Source organism: Lampris incognitus, chromosome 4, assembly GCF_029633865.1.
Source record: "Lampris incognitus isolate fLamInc1 chromosome 4, fLamInc1.hap2, whole genome shotgun sequence".
In the NCBI taxonomy this organism is placed as follows: Eukaryota; Metazoa; Chordata; class Actinopteri; order Lampriformes; family Lampridae; genus Lampris; species Lampris incognitus.
The window spans coordinates 1,443,809-1,460,000 of record NC_079214.1 but is presented as its reverse complement, the minus strand read 5'-3'; the positions used below and the strand labels follow the sequence as shown (position 1 = coordinate 1,460,000).

At 45.9% G+C, this 16,192-nt stretch overlaps 1 protein-coding gene across 1 annotated transcript in view; it reads left to right on the top strand.

Moving 5' to 3' along the window:
* The window catches only part of muc5f (mucin 5f), a 97,830-nt gene extending 93,665 nt beyond the window's left edge, over positions 1 to 4,165 (top strand). Inside the window, exon 43 of the mRNA XM_056278749.1 lies at positions 4,136 to 4,165. Within this exon, the coding sequence (XP_056134724.1) occupies positions 4,136 to 4,165 (30 nt within the window). The remainder of the gene's footprint in view (positions 1 to 4,135) is intronic.
* The last annotated feature ends 12,027 nt before the right edge of the window (positions 4,166 to 16,192 follow it).

Here is a 16,192-nt window from a genome sequence, read left to right as displayed (position 1 = left end):
ATTAGTAACTACATTAGTAATACATTAGTAAATATACTAGTAATACATTAGTAATAATTAGTAAATACACTAGTAATACATTAGTAACTACGCTAGTAATACATTAGTAATACATTAGTAACTACATTAGTAATACATTAGTAAATATACTAGTAATACATTAGTAATACATTAATAAATAAATTAGTAATACATTAGTAAATACATTAGTAATACACTATTAATACGTTAGTAAATACATTAGTAACTACATTAGTAATACATTAGTAAATACAATAGTAATACATTAGTAATACATTAGTAAATACATTAGTAAATACAGCTGCCTGACACTGTCAGGTTGTCATCCACAGCTGATGCGACATTAATGTTGCCTTGGTGAGAACAATGCTGATATTATTCATCTATTTCTTCATCTATCCATGTCTCCTAGGGAACAGAAGTTCTTGCTGTAGATGGATGCTGCCGCAGTTGTGAGTGTTGCCCTTAATTATTACGACACATTCTTTGGTTTGTTTTTCAGCCACAGTGTGACGATATGGGAAAGAGTAATAGAAGCTGGGTTAAGAGGAGAGGGGATGATCAGCAGCAGCAGTATGGCTTCATGCCATGAAAGAGCACCACAGATGTGATGTTTGCTTTGAGAATGTTGATGGAGAAGTATAGAGAAGGTCAGAAGGAGGTACATTGGGTCTTTGTAGACTTAGAGAAAGCTTATGACAGGGTGCCGAGAGAGGAGGTGTGGTATTGTATGAGGAAGTCAGGAGTTACAGAGAAGTATGTAGGAGTGGTGCAGGATATGTATGAGGGCAGTGTGACAGTGGTGAGGTGTGTGGTTGGAATGACAGATGGGTTCAAGGTGGAGGTGGGATTACATCAAGGATCGGCTCTGAGCCCTTTCTTGTTTGCAATGGTGATGGACAGGTTGACGGACAAGATCAGGCAGAAGTCTCCGTGGACTATGATGTTTGCGGATGACATTGTGATCTGTAGTGAGAGTAGGTTGCAGGTGGAGGAGAGCCTGGAGAGGTGGAGGTATGCACTGGAGAGAAGAGGAATGAAAGTCAGTTGGAACAAGACAGAATACCTATGTGTGAATGAGAGTGAGGACAGTGGAATGGTCAGGATGCAAGGAGTGGAGGTGACGAAGGTTGATGAGTTTAAATACTTGGGGTCAACTGTCCAAAGTAACGAGGAGTGCAGAAGAGAGGTGAAGAAGAGAGTGCAGTCAGGGTGGAGTGGGTGGAGAAGAGTGTCAGGAGTGATGTGTGACAGAAGGGTACCAGCAAGAGTTAAAGGGAAGGTTTACAAGATGGTAGTGAGACCAGCTATGTTATATGGTTTGGAGACAGTGGCACTGATGAAAAGACAGGAGGTGGAGCTGGAGGTGGAGGTGGCAGAGATGAAGATGATAAGATTTTCACTGGGAGTGATGAAGAAGGACAGGATTAGGAACGAGTATATTAGAGGGACAGCTCAGGTTGGACGGTTTGGAGACAAAGCAAGAAAGACAAGATGGAGATGGTTTGGACATGTGTGGAGGAGAGATGCTGGAAGAGGAGAAGAGGAAGGCCAAAGAGGAGGTTTATGGATGTGGTGAGGGAGGACATGCAGGTGGCTGGTGTGACAGAGGAAGATGCAGAAGACAGGAAGAGATGGAAACAGATGATCCGCTGTGGCGCCCCCTAACGGGAGCAGCTGAAAGTAGTAATAGTAGTAGTAGTAGTGGTAGCAGTAGTGGTAGCAGTAGTGGTAGTAGTAGTAGTGGTGGTGGTAGTAGTAGTAGTAGTAGTGGTGGTAGTAGTAGTAGTGGTGGTAGCAGTAGTAGTAGTGGTGGTGGTAGTAGTAGTAGTAGCGGTAGTAGTAGTGGTGATAGTAGTCGTGGTAGTAGTAGTAGATTGTGTGGTTTATTTTTCAAAATGTTTCTCAGTAATGTGTTATTTCATTGAAAGTGGACAGCTTACTACGTTGTTACTAAAGTGTCAGCCTGATAAGCAGAAAAAAGCTGATAAAATAATAAAGTTATCTGATAAAAGAGTAAAGCTAACTGATAAAAGAGTCAAGTTAAATAATAAAATAGTGAAAAAGCTAACTGATAAAAGAATAAAGTTAACTGATAAAAGAGTAAAGCTAACTGATAAAAGAGTAAAGTTAAATGATAAAAGAGTAGTTAACTAATAAAATAATAAAAAAGCTAACTGATAAAAGAGTAAAGTTAACTGATAAAAGAGTAAAGCTAACTGATAAAAGAGTAAAGCTAACTGATAAAAGAGTAAAGTTAACTGATAAAATAGTAAAAAGGCTAACTGATAAAATAGTGAAGTCAACTGATAAAAGAGTAAAACTAACTGATAAAAGAGTAAAGCTAAATCATAAAAGAATAAAGTTAACTGATAAAAGAGTAAAGCTAACTGATAAAATAGTAAAAAAGCTAATTGATAAAAGAGTAAAGCTAACTGATAAAAGAATAATGTTAACTGATAAAACAGTAAAGCTAACTGATAAAATAGTAAAAAAGCTAACTGATAAAAGAGTAAAGCTAACTGATAAAAGAATGAAGACAACTGATAAAAGAGTAAGACTAGCTGATAAAAGAGTAAAGCTAACTGATAAAAGAGTAAAATTAACTAATAAAATAATAAAAAAGCTAACTGATAAAAAAGTAAAGCTAACTGATAAAAGAATAAAGTTAACTGATAAAAGAGTAAAGCTAACTGATAAAAGAGTAAAGTTAAATGATAAAAGAGTAAAGTTAAGCAATAAAATAATAAAAAAGCTAAATGATAAAAGAGTAAAGCTAACTGATAAAAGACTACAGTTAACTGATAAAAGAGTAAAGCTAACTGATAAAAGAGTAAAGCTAACTGATAAAATAGTAAAAAGGCTAACTGATAAAATAGTGAAGTCAACTGATAAAAGAGTAAAACTAACTGATAAAAGAGTAAAGCTAAGTCATAAAAGAATAAAGTTAACTGATAAAAGAGTAAAGCTAACTGATAAAATAGTAAAAACGCTAATTGATAAAAGAGTAAAGCTAACTGATAAAAGAGTAACGCTAACTGATAAAAGAGTAAAGTTAATTGATAAAATAGTAAAAAAGCTAACTGATAAAAGAGAAAAGTTAACTGATAAGAGTAAAGCTAACTGATAAAAGAGTAAAGCTAACTGATAAAATAGTAATAAAGCTAACTGCTAAAAGAATAAAACTAACTGATAAAAGAGAAAAGTTAACTGAAAAGAGTAAAGCTAACTGATAAAAGAGTAAAGTTAACTGATAAAATAGTAAAAAGGCTAACTGATAAAATAGTGAAGTCAACTGATAAAAGAGTAAAACTAACTGATAAAAGAGTAAAGCTAAGTCATAAAAGAATAAAGTTAACTGATAAAAGAGTAAAGCTAACTGATAAAAGAGTAAAAAAGCTAACTGATAAAAGAGTAACGCTAACTGATAAAAGAGTAAAGTTAAATAATAAAATAGTAAAAAAGCTAACTGATAAAAGAGAAAAGTTAACTGATAAGAGTAAAGCTAACTGATAAAAGAGTAAAGCTAACTGATAAAATAGTAAAAAAAGCTAACTGCTAAAAGAATAAAACTAACTGATAAAAGAGAAAAGTTAACTGATAAGAGTAAAGCTAGCTGATAAAATAGTAAAAAAGCTAACTGATAAAAGAGTAAAATTCACTGATAAATGAGTAAAGCTAAGAGTAAAGCTCACTGATAAAAGCGTAAAGCTCACTGATATATGAGTAGAGCTAAATGATAAAAGAGTAAAGTTAATTGATAAAAGAGTGAAGCTCACTGATAAATGAGTAAAGCTAAGTGATAAAAGAGTAATGCTAACTGGAGGAGTGAGAAAACTGACAGAATGTGGCTCTACTGGATGTTGGATGTGTTGTCCGGTAAGGGTCGTCCCTCCTGCACCAGTACTTTTAGAGCCTCTCCATTCACAAATCATTTATCATCAAGCTCCTCTCTTCAGAATGATTTCATTCATTCAGTTTAGCAGCAGGTGTGTCTGTCCAGTGAACGTGCATCAGTTAAAGATTTTAACATTCCTAACCCGAATCAACGTGGTATTTTCCTACCAAACAGTACAGGTGTGGCTCTTATTCGTTCTCCTTGGTCTTGTTGCAGGTCTTCATCCAAATCGTCCCTGCAGTGTGAGCAGCACCAAAGTGCACCTGGAGAACCTGGGCTGCCACTCCAAAGAGCTGGTCAACATCACATCTTGTGGAGGAGCTTGTGAAACCTTCACTTTGTAAGTTCACACCAAAAGACACAGACAATGGACATCTCTGCTTCCTTAGGATCAGTGTGCTTCAAAGCCTTTAAATCTCCCTTTTTTCATTTAGTTTTCCTCTACTGGTTATTTTCAAACAACATCGTCCACCATATGTGGAACATTTTCAGGACCCAAGCCACCAAAAGAAAAAAATCCAGAAAATGCTGTTTGTGCTGATGTCATTCCATGCAAACTACAACAAATGTCACCATGTTCTCTTTGTTTTTGTCACCACTTGCCTCCGCCTGCATCTCCTTTCACTTTTATGCCTTCCTCTTCCTCTTCTATTTTTCATTTCAACCGCTCCTTCTCTCCTTGCTCTCTCTGACCTTCTTGTCACTTCCACTGGTTTTTATTCTCTCTCTCATGTTCCATGTTCTTTTTTCCCTTGGCTTCATGTAGCTACTCGTTCATGGCCGGGTCCCTGCAGCATTCCTGCTCCTGTTGTCAGGAGGTGGTCACCTCGCAGCGCAGCGTCCAGCTCCGCTGTCCAGACAGCACACACATCAACCACACCTACACTCACATAGAAAAATGTGGCTGTCTTAAAACTGAGTGCACTGTGATTGGCCGCGGCAAAATGGTGACCGATGCCACGCGCACCGTCTCACGTCGACGCAGAAGATGAGGCAACAGAAACGAGGCTGTGATGATGATCTGCAGCAAGCCTGCCAGCTGTAATGAACCTGTAGACCCATAACTTAACTAATACTCATAAATAGATTACATATCATACATTTAACCTGTCGGCTGTACAGGCGGCCGCTCTGCTGATGTCTAACAACGCTATGCTGAAGTCTAACCACGCTGTGCTGAAGTCTAACCACGCTGTGCTGAAGTCTAAACACGCTGTGCTGAAGTCTAAACACGCTGTGCTGAAGTCTAAACACGCTATGCTGAAGTCTAACCACGCTGTGCTGAAGTCTAACCACGCTGTGCTGAAGTCTAACCACGCTGTGCTGAAGTCTAAATACGCTGTGCTGAAGTCTAACCACGCTGTGCTGAAGTCTAACCACGCTGTGCTGAAGTCTAACCACGCTGTGCTGAAGTCTAACCACGCTGTGCTGTAACAGTAGAAGTGATGATGGTACTTTTGCTCATTTCTGTCAATGTAGTTTTGTTTGGAAGATGTTTAGAAGTTAGCAATAAAGAACCTGGCTGCAGGTTAAGCATGTCTGTTTGGTCCTGGCTTTATTGATCTGTATGTGGGTGTGGGTGTGGGTGTGTGTGTGTGTTCAGTTTAAGTATGTATGCATGTCCACATTTCTACACACGTTTCCAGTACAAATTGTTGTGAGTATGGTTGAGCTTCCCAGCAGAGGTTTGCCTTATCCTGTTTTTACAGTCACAATTCTGTTACCATAGAAACAATATGCTGATTACAGGAATGATCAGTTAAAGGCAGTATTATGATTGACAGTTTTAATTCAATTCAATTCAATTTATTGTCCATTAAAAACAATGTGCAGACACACGTTAAAAATGAAATGAGGGCTGTGGCTTCACCAAACAGTGCAAGACAGACACAGACAAACACAGCAAACACAGTATAAGATATACACACATGAAGACCAAAAGCTAAAAATAAATTAAAAAGGAGCAAGAGTACAAAATATTTAAAAATATCTACAGACATTCAGTGGGTAGCCAGGTTCAGGTGGGCAACAGCTTGTGGAAAGAAGCTGTTTTTGAGCCTGGTAGTGTGGGCTCTGAGGCTCCTGTAGTGCCTCCCAGAGTGCAGGAGGGAGAACAGTCCATGGTTGGGGTGGGTGGGATCTCTGCTGATGCTCAGACCCTTTCGAAGACAGCGTTTGTGATAAATATCTTTTATGGCTGGGAGCTGGGTACCGGTGATGTGCTGGGCCGCCTTGACGATCCGCTGCAGAGCTTTCTGGTCTACTGAGGAGCAGTTGCTGTACCACACTGAGATGCAGATGGTCAGGATGCTCTCTATGGTGCAGAGGTAGAAGTTGGTGAGAATTCTGGGGGATAGACGGGCGCTCCTCAGCCTCCTCAGGAAATGCAGGCGTTGTTGGGCCTTTTTCACAAGGGCCTGGGTGTTTAATGTCCACGAAAGGTCCTCGCTGATGTGGACTCCAAGGAATTTTAAGCTGGAAACACACTCCACTTCCACCCCATTGATGTGTATGGGGGAGTGGCTGCAGCTTCTAGACCTCCTGAAGTCCACAATTAGCTCCTTTGTCTTCTGCACAATGAAGACAAGATTGCTGGTAGTACACCATGATGTGAGGTGCTGAATCTTGTCCTTGTAGGCCATCTAGTCATTGTTGGTGATACGGCCAATGACTGTGGTGTCATCTGCAAACTTAACTATAACATTTGAAGGGTGAGTTGGCGGGCAGTCATGGGTAAAGAGGGAGAAAAGGAGGGGGCTCAGAACACAGCCTTGAGGGGCACCTGTGCTGAGGGTCAGGGTGGAGGAGGTGTGGTCACCTAACCTAACAGACTGAGGTCTGTTGGTCGGGAAGTCCAGGGTCCAGTTACAGAGGGAGGGGTTGAGGCCAAGGGAGAGGAGTTTGGTGGTTAGTTTGGCGGGGATGATAGTGTTGAAGGCAGAGCTGTCATCTGTAAACAGCATCCGGATGTATGTGTTGTTAAGTTCAAGGTGGGTCAGAGCAAAGTGCAGGGCAGTGGCAATGGCATCCTCAGTAGACCTGTTGGGACGGTAGGCGATCTGATGTGGGTCGAATGTGGGAGGATAATGTTTTTGATGTGAGCCAGAACCAGTCTCTCAAAGCACTTCATGGCAATGGGGGTGAGTGCTATGGGTCGGTAGTCATTCAGACATGTGGATGTTGGTTTCTTGGAGAAAGGAATGATAGAGGTGGTCTTAAAGCATGCCGGGACTATGGGTTGCGACAGTGAGAGGTTAAATATAGTTGTGAAGACCTCAGCCAGCTGGTCGGCACATTCTTGGAGGACCCGACCCAGTATGCCGTCTGGTCCGGCAGCCTTCCGTGTCTTCACTCTGCGCAGTGATTCTCTGACCTCTGCGATTGATAGAGTGAGCACCTGGTTTTCTGGGTGGCTGGGGATTTTTGTGGCCGGGTCAGTATTGTTCTTGTCGAAGCAGGCATAGAAATGATTTAGCTTGTCTGGCAGGGAGGCATCATGGACAGTGGGACCGCTATTGGAGCTTTTGTAGTCTGTGATAGACTGAATACCTTGCCACATTCGTCGGGGATCGGAGTTATTGTGAAAGTGGTCCTCTATTCGTAGGGAATATTTATGTTTGGCTGTTCTGATGCCCTTTTTGAGGTTGGATCTGGCTGCGCTGTAGGCCTCACAGTTACCTGACTTGAACGCTGCATCCTGGACTTTCAGCAGATGCCGGACCTCACTGGTCATCCAGGGTTTCTGGTTTGGAAAGGTGCGGACTGATTTTTTTGTTGTGACACTCTCAGTGCAAAAGTTAATGTAGGCCAATATGGCAGATGTCTGTTCATTAATGACTATATGGGAGCCATGGGTAGCTGAATGTGCAAAAATACTCCAGTCTGTGTTGTCAAAACAGTCCTGGAGTTCAGAGACTGCTCCTTCTGGCCGGACAGTGATTGTCTTTACTGCTGGCTTGACCCGTTTTATTAGGGGTTTGTAGGCTGGGACCAGGAACAGGCAGAGGTGGTCAGAATGCCCCAGATGAGGGCAGGGAGTAGCTTTGTATGAGTCCTTGACGTTTGTATAGAGATGGTCCAGGGTGTTTTGTCCCCTAGTGGGGCAGGAGACATGCTGATGAAATTTGGGCAATACAGCCCTGAGGTTAGCCTGATTAAAGTCACCCCCTATGATAAAGGCATTGTCCGGGTGTTTGGTCTGTTGTCTGCTGATGGCACATTGTAGCAGCTTAAGTGCTACCTTAGCATTAGCATGTGGGGGGATGTATACAGCGGTGATGGTAATGGCCGTTAGCTCCCTGGGCAGATAAAAAGGCCTGCACTGAATCATAAGCAGCTCCAGATCAGCAGAGCAATGCCTTTCAACCATCTTTATATTGTTGCACCAAGAGTTACTGACATAAATACTCAAACCTCCTCCGCGGGTCTTGCCGGAGTCCGCTGTCCTGTCGGCACGGAAGGCTGTGCGGCCCGCTAGCTCGACTGCCGAGTCGCCATGTTGCTGTTTAGCCAAGTCTCCGTAAACATCAGCAGACAGCAGTTCTGCAGCCTTTTCTGGGAGGACAGCCGGAGTCTTATCTCCTCCATTTTGTTAGCTAACCACCGGACATTAGCCATGAAGATGCTGGGAAGGGACACTGTGAAGGGAGCGCTACTTAGCTTAGCATGTAGCCCGCCTCGTTTTACCCTCTTCTGTTTACGTTGCCGACAGGGGGCAGCGTTTCCACTGCGAGACTGGGGAGCGGATCATATGGAGGGGGGAGTTGTCCGTGATGGTGGAGGGAAGGGAGTGATCCGGTCTGAGGGTTAACAGGTCCTGACGGCTGTAGAAGAGCGCAGGACGACCTACATTTGTAAATACACTTAAATACACTTAAAACTAACCTATTGTAGCGAATTCGGGGGACAACGCAACCCCAGGAACTGCCGCGGCCGGGAAGCGAACCCGTATCTCCCGCACCGCAGGAGACGTCACTAACCGCTCGACTAAAGGGTCAGACCCGCCTGCCATCGGCCAGCGTGTCTACTTCTCCATGCACGTCACAATATAAATAAAGAAAACACGACACTGAACAGGGAACCACAGTAGCCGCTGCGTCCAGCGCGCCGCAGATGGCGGCAGATGCTTGTTTAGATGCACTTAGGACCTCTGATGACCAGTAGTTCTCCTGATCTCCTACGTTAAATGATGCTCTTATTGTAAGTCGCTTTGGATAAAAGCGTCGGCTAAATGTCATGTCATGTCATGTCATTGTCATGTACCGGTTTGGCATGTAAGGGCACCCGTATGTATGTGACGTCACCTGTTGACGTGAGGAGAAGCGCGAGGAATATTGTTCGGGCAGTCTTGCAATACGGTGGAATAAAGCAAGCCACGTGAGGCATTGTGTAATAACGGTGTGCCTAATCATTTATAATCAATGACACCTAAATAAGCATATAGGTGGGAATAACGGATCAGAACAATGGCGACGAGTGATGTACCGAGCCTAAGCTAAGTGATGAGCTAAAGTTCGTAACGTTTAGTTAGATCTGAAGTGTAGCTAACAGTTGTAGCTAGCTAGCTAGCGCGGCAGCATGGAAAAGACAGCATGCATACCGGCGTTTGATTGCTACTCCGACCCGGCGACTTTGGGGCCGCGGTGGACAAGATGGCTAATGTCATTTGAACTGTTTGCTGATGGGAAAGGTCTGATCATCGAGGATAACACCGAGGATGCAGTGAAGCAGCGCCGGAGAGCAGCACTTCTTCTGCATCACGCAGGTCCAGACACACAGGACATCGTTTCAACTTTGGACGGCACCGGAGAGGTGACTGATTATGATGCCGCTGTTGCAGCTTTGAACAGATATTTCGTGCCTCAAGTAAATGCTACATTCGCCCGCCAGACATTTCAGAAAATCTCTCAGAATCAAGGGGAGACAGTACAACAATTCGCTACACGCTTGAGACGTGCGGCAAAAGACTGCGGTTTTGGTGGAGACACAGACGATCAGATTAGAGATGCAATTGTAAGCAAATGTACGTCAAGTTATGTTCGCCGTAGACTCCTCGAGGAGGCGCGTGGTTTGGTGCTTGCTCGCGCTCTCGAGTTGGCGGCACAGTGTGAACAAATTGCAGAACAAATGGCGGAGATGTCTGTGAGGGAGGGGAAAGCAGAGGCTACTGTGAGTCGTGTCTCACAGAAAGGAGGGAAATGTCAGAAAAGAGGACAAGGGAGACCGGGCGCGGATAGAGGAACAACGGACAAAATGGACAAAACGTGTTTTAGATGTGGACATTCAGACCACTTTGGGAAAGACCCTAATTGTCCCGCGCGCGGCCAAACGTGTCGCAAATGCAATGGTAGAGACCATTTCGCAAAGCAATGCAAAACAAAATGTGCAACAGGGAAGGAAAAAGTGCATAAAATAGAGATAGAAGAACATGATTATGCCTTTGTATTGAGTGATACAAACAAGTCAGATAGGCTCAACATAAATGTGGGAGGAGTTAGCTTGAAGATGCTTGTCGACTCCGGGGCTACTTGCAATGTGATAGACGAAAAGACCTGGGAGGGTTTAAAGTCAGAGAAAATTAGGTGCCACTCATATGTCCCAAAGCCGGTGTAACGGGGGCAGTCCTATGCTGTTCTATGCTGGTCAGCCTGCTGCATCAGTATTCACAGCACTCAGTTTGGTCCAGCACGTTCAGCATCTGTCGGGTGGTCAGGATACACTGCCAATGTTATCCACCAAGGAGCTCAGGTGGATAACATTGGGGGCCCTCAGTCTCTCATCATCATCATCATGATCAAGGAAGGAGGGGGGACACACAGGACTCTATTTGGCCCACCTTGCCATTTATTTTGGTTTCAAACCCTTCGACAAACGTCCAGTCCTCCAGCGGGAGCGGTGTTTCTTACGGACGTGGGGGTCGAAGTTCAACCACTGCCCGGACTTCACTCGTGTGCATTAGAAGGAGAAACCGTCCACGGGACTCCGATGTAAGAAAGGATAAACAAGTATTTTATCCCACAGCTTGCAGTATCTTCTTACAGGGATACTCAAGGTTACGTTCTCCTCAACCAGCAAAACTGTCCTACGGTAAGAAATACGTGTGGCTCGGCTCGATTGCTGCTTGCTGCTACCCCACAAAACAAAAATGGCCTCTCCCGCGTTCCCTCTTCCGTGTACCCACAAGACCTCTCTCTTAAAGCGACAGTACATGTATATGACGGTCGTTAGAAAACATACATAAAAGTAAATAATGACATAAAATAAAATGTAGTAAACACAAATAACAGCACACAGACAGGATGTGGTGATATTTCATACTCAAACAAAATAAAATAAAAACATTAATTTTAACCTGGTTACATTCACCCCTCCTGAAATTCACCAACATCCTGACAGCAGGATAAAAAGAGAAAGAGGAAAGGAAAAGTCCATCACTGACTACTGGCACAAGTGAAAAGAAGGACGTAGTCCTCCAGTCAACTTAGGAGCTACCTCGGTTACGAGGTCCAGAAAATAATGAGGTTGATCAAGTCTCAGAATTCCCTTAGATCAATGTGACGCCTGATACGCCACACCATGCACTTAGCCCAAAACAACCCTGTCTGATAGACACCTAATAACTCACATTAAACTAGTTTGAATGACTCCAACCTCCATCAAAGTTCAAACCCTCACACTCCGTAGAAATGGCATCTGAGCCATAGATTCTGTTAACCTGTTCACCGACCTCACCACCCTCCCTGTGCGTGTCCTAACCCGACCATCGCTCTCTACTTGTGTGCGTGAGACAGTGCGAGCTGCAACATCTGTATCGAGTGAGTGTGGTGCTTCTGTGTGCGAATCAGCGTGAGATATAACACCTACATCGAGTGAGTGTGATGCCTCTATGTGTGGTGCATGTGTGTTGTGTGGTGCGTGTGTGTTGGGTGGAGACTGAGCAGTGGCCCCCACAGGACTGACTACCAGACTAGACGGAATGAACTCTTCCGCTTCTGCCCACTCAGATCTAGGCGAGTCTCCAAGTGATGAGACTGCTAGCCCCACTGCATCCGCTGAGACCGTCAGGCCATCTGCACTGTCCTCCTCATCGGACTCTGCGCAGTCAAGCAACTGACTGGTTGTACTGGACTCCTCACCCTGATCTAACTCAGGAAGGGGCAAGAAGTTGACCTCCAACAAACGGTTCCTGTGCACCACTCTGGTGTGCCCCTCTGCATCCTGAATCTTGTAGACGTGGATATTGGGGTTGACACCGACAACCGTGTACACTCCGTTCTCCCATTTGTCAGCCAACTTTCTCTTCCCTCGCTCACTCTGGTTCGCAAGCAAAACACGATCCCCGACAGACAGGACAGTGCCCTTGGCGTGTCTGTTGTACTGTCGTGCCTGATGCTGCTGCTCAGCCGTGGAGTGCTTCTGAGCGATCTCCATTGCACTCCTTAGACAGGAAAGCAGAGACTGAGCATAAGAGTCATAGTCAACAACGTGAGGATCATGCAAAACCTGCCTGAACATAACATCCACCGGCAGTCTTGGGACACGCCCATACATCAGGAAGAAAGGTGCATAACCCGTGGTCTCGTGAACAGTGGCATTGTACGCGAGCGTGAGAGAATGGATCTGCTGAGGCCACTGTTGCTTCTGCTGAAGCGGAAGGGAACGGAGCATATTCCCCATCGTGCGATTAAAACGCTCTGTCCCGCCATTACCCATAGGATGGTAGGCCGTCGTGTGGGACTTCGCTACACCCGCCAACTTGAGAAGCTCTGCAATCAGGTTACTCTCAAAGTTTGTGCCCTGGTCAGAATGTATTCTCTCTGGAAACCCGTAAACACAGAATACATGATCCCAGAGTTTCTTGGCGACCTGCTTCGCTGTCTGATTGGTGCAGGGGAACGCGTGAGCAAGCTTAGTGAAGTGGTCAGTAACCACTAAGACATCGACTGACCGCTGCTTACTGTCCTCAGCGGACCAGAAATCCATACACACAAGCTGCATCGGTGCGGAAGTTTTAATGCTCTCCAGGGGCGCGCAAGCAGCTGGCTCTGGGGTCTTCCCAAACACACACCTCCGACAGCATCTGACATATGCTCTGATATCCCTCTCCATGTCAGGCCAATAAAAACGCTGCCTTGCAAGAGAGAGAGTACGGTCCTGGCCCTGATGACCAGCGTGATCGTGGATGCCAGACAGTGCCTTGTCTTTCAGACTCAGAGGTAAAACATACTGAGACCTCCTCTGCTTGGACACTGGGTCCTTTGTCACCCTGTACAAGACACCATCATTGACTTCCAACTTCTCCCACTGTTTCAGCAGCCTGAGGACCTTCTGGTCAGCACCATGCCTCTCACGTCTCGATGGCCGCTTCCGAACAGCGACAAAGGGCAACACCTTGGAGACGCAGTGGTCCTGCTCCTGACTCAACCTGAGCTCCTCGGTGGATAACATTGGCAGTGTATCCTGACCACCCGACAGATGCTGAACGTGCTGGACCAAACTGAGTGCTGTGAATACTGATGCATCAGGCCAGTCACATTTGGCTTGACAAAAAGCCCTGACCTCAGCTGCATCACAAGCAAACCCAGATCGCGCACTACTCACTGTTTGGGACTGGCAACTGAGTCTGAAAACATCCTGCACAGAGTCCCCTCAACCCCGTCGGCTTCCTGAACAAGGGGCGGGTAGGGCTCCCTAAGTAGCCTCTGACTGACGGGCTTGGAAAAAGGGTCGCGACTCAAGGCATCCGCCACCACGTTTTTCCTCCCTGGCAGGTGTTTGAGATCGAAAGTGTAAGACGCCAACTTAGACACCCAGCGGATCTCACACGCGTCAAGCTTCGGCTTCGTTAGGAGATAAGTCAGCGGATTATTATCTGTCCAAACGGTGAAGCTTTGACCCTTCAGCCAGTGGCTGAACTTTTCACAAACACTCCACTTCAGCGCCATGAACTCCAGTCTATGAGCTGGATACTTCCGCTGTGAGGCACTGAGGGACTTGCTTGCAAAACCAACAGGTCTGGCCTTGGACTCTCCTCGAGGCACTTGAGACAGCACCGCGCCGAGTCCGTCCAAAGACGCATCGACCGACAAAATGAAAGGCACCTCAAAGTCTGGATGGGCAAGCACCACACACTCCAGTAACATCGTCTTCAACAGATCAAATGCTTCCCCACATTCCACCGTCCAGTCTGCGGAGGTAAGCTTACGGAAGCTGCCATGGGGCTTCTTATCCTTAGCCGACCTCCCCCTCCTCTTTTGTCCAGCTGTAAGGGCGAACAGGGGCTTAGCCACGGAGGAGCAGTTCGGGAGGAAATGCTGGTAGTAAAATACCATACCAAGGAAAGATTTGATCCTACGAACAGAAGGCGTGTATCCATCACCTTCCATGAGATCCTGCACTGTCATGTTGGAGATGACCTCTACTTTGGAGGGATCGACAGACACACCTCCGCCATCAACCACGTGGCCCAAAAATCGCACCCGCTTCTGCAGCAGATGACACTTTTTCGGAGCCAGTTTCAAGTTGTTCTCCCTCAACCTCTAAAACACAGTGCGGAGCCTCGACAGAGCCTCAACCTCTGACGGCGCGAAGACAAGAAGATCATCAAGATAGCACAAAAGCTTCGTGAAGTTCAGATCCCCAAAGATCCCAATCATCATTCTCATGAAGGCTGCAGGGCTATTACAAAGGCCCTGTGGGATGCGATTGTATTCATGCAACCCAAGGGGAGTCGTGAAAGCAGTGTACTTTTTGTCATCTTCATGCATTGGGATGTTGAAGAAGCCAGAGGTGAGGTCCATCGTACTAAAGAGGCAGTTACCACCCAGCGCGGCAAGACAGTCCGACTGGTGTGGCAAGGGATGAGCGTCTTTCAAGGTCCGAGCATTCAGCCATCTGAAATCAGTGCAGATCCGAAGCCCGCCATCCTTCTTCCATACCATAACCAGCGGTGAAGCGTATGCGCTCGAGGACTTCCGGATAATCCCTTTCTCCTCCATATCAGTGAGAACCTGTCTCAACTTCTGATAGTGGGCTGGGGGAACCCTCCTGTAGGGCAAGCGAAAGGGGCGCTCATCCACCAGATGGATGCGATGTGTGTATCCTGTGACCTCGCCACAGTCCAGAGAGTCCCTGGAGAAGATGTCATGGTACTCGGTGAGCAGCTGAGTGAGCTGGGACTTGCATGCCTCACTAACCTGACAGGAGCTGAGGTCAATGTCACTGAGTCCGAGCTCTGACAAACTCCTAGCCGGCTGGACAGGGGGACAGGCACTATCTGTGGCGTTGGACTCATGCCTCCCTGCAACTGATTGCAGTCCCTGGAAAACATTAAAGTCCTCAATCGCCAAGCATGGAAACACATCAGCCAACTTGCAGTTCCTTTTCAGTGTGATGGCTTTGTCAGATGGATTGACAACAGTCATGGGTACCCCACCTATCACCCCAGAGCGGTGTGACAAGTCGACCTACGACACTGCGTGGCATGGCCTTGGAGTCTGTCGGCTCCACAACAACAGTGCTTCCAGCTGACATAGGCACCTTAGCAGGAAGTCTGCCCCAGACTAAGTGCTCGTGCCTCGGTAAGAGTGTCACGGCCTGGGTGAGCTTAACAGTACCTATCTTCTCAGGAACTGCACCACCCCTCCAGCGCTCTACATTCGTGAACATGGACAAGAACTGTTCAACGTCAGGACTAGACGGATGTTCCTGTCTGGACGCGATGTCCCAGTACTCAGTACCACTCTTGAGTACATGGGCCACATGTTTAATGACGTTTGTGCCGACTATCAGATCATCATGCTGACCGGGCACGACCAGAGTGGGTATGACAAAGGAAACACCATAAAGCTGCATGTTGAGGTCATAAAAACCATCAGGCCTAGTCTCCAGACCACCGCAGCCAATCAAGACAATGTTCTCTTCAGGCTGCTGCTTCTCAGGTAAAACACCCCCAGAGCGGAGCTTCTCTACTGCATTTTCACTGATACTGCATGACATAGAGCCAGTATCCAACATGCCATTAAGCTGCACACTCTGGTTGATAAGAACAGGAGCATAGAACAAGTCACTGAAAGCCTGAATCCTCTGTGTTGCCTGAATGACCATACGCGAACCCTGAGGTGCTTTGGCACACTTGTCTTCATACAAGTGAGCCAGGTCGGAGACATCAGTGAGGGATACATCTACATTACCCACACCATCCCTCTCTAGGTGTGGGTTTAGTAGCTTAACGGACGAGACTGACGACCAGCTCTTCCACCAGGCTGAGAACGG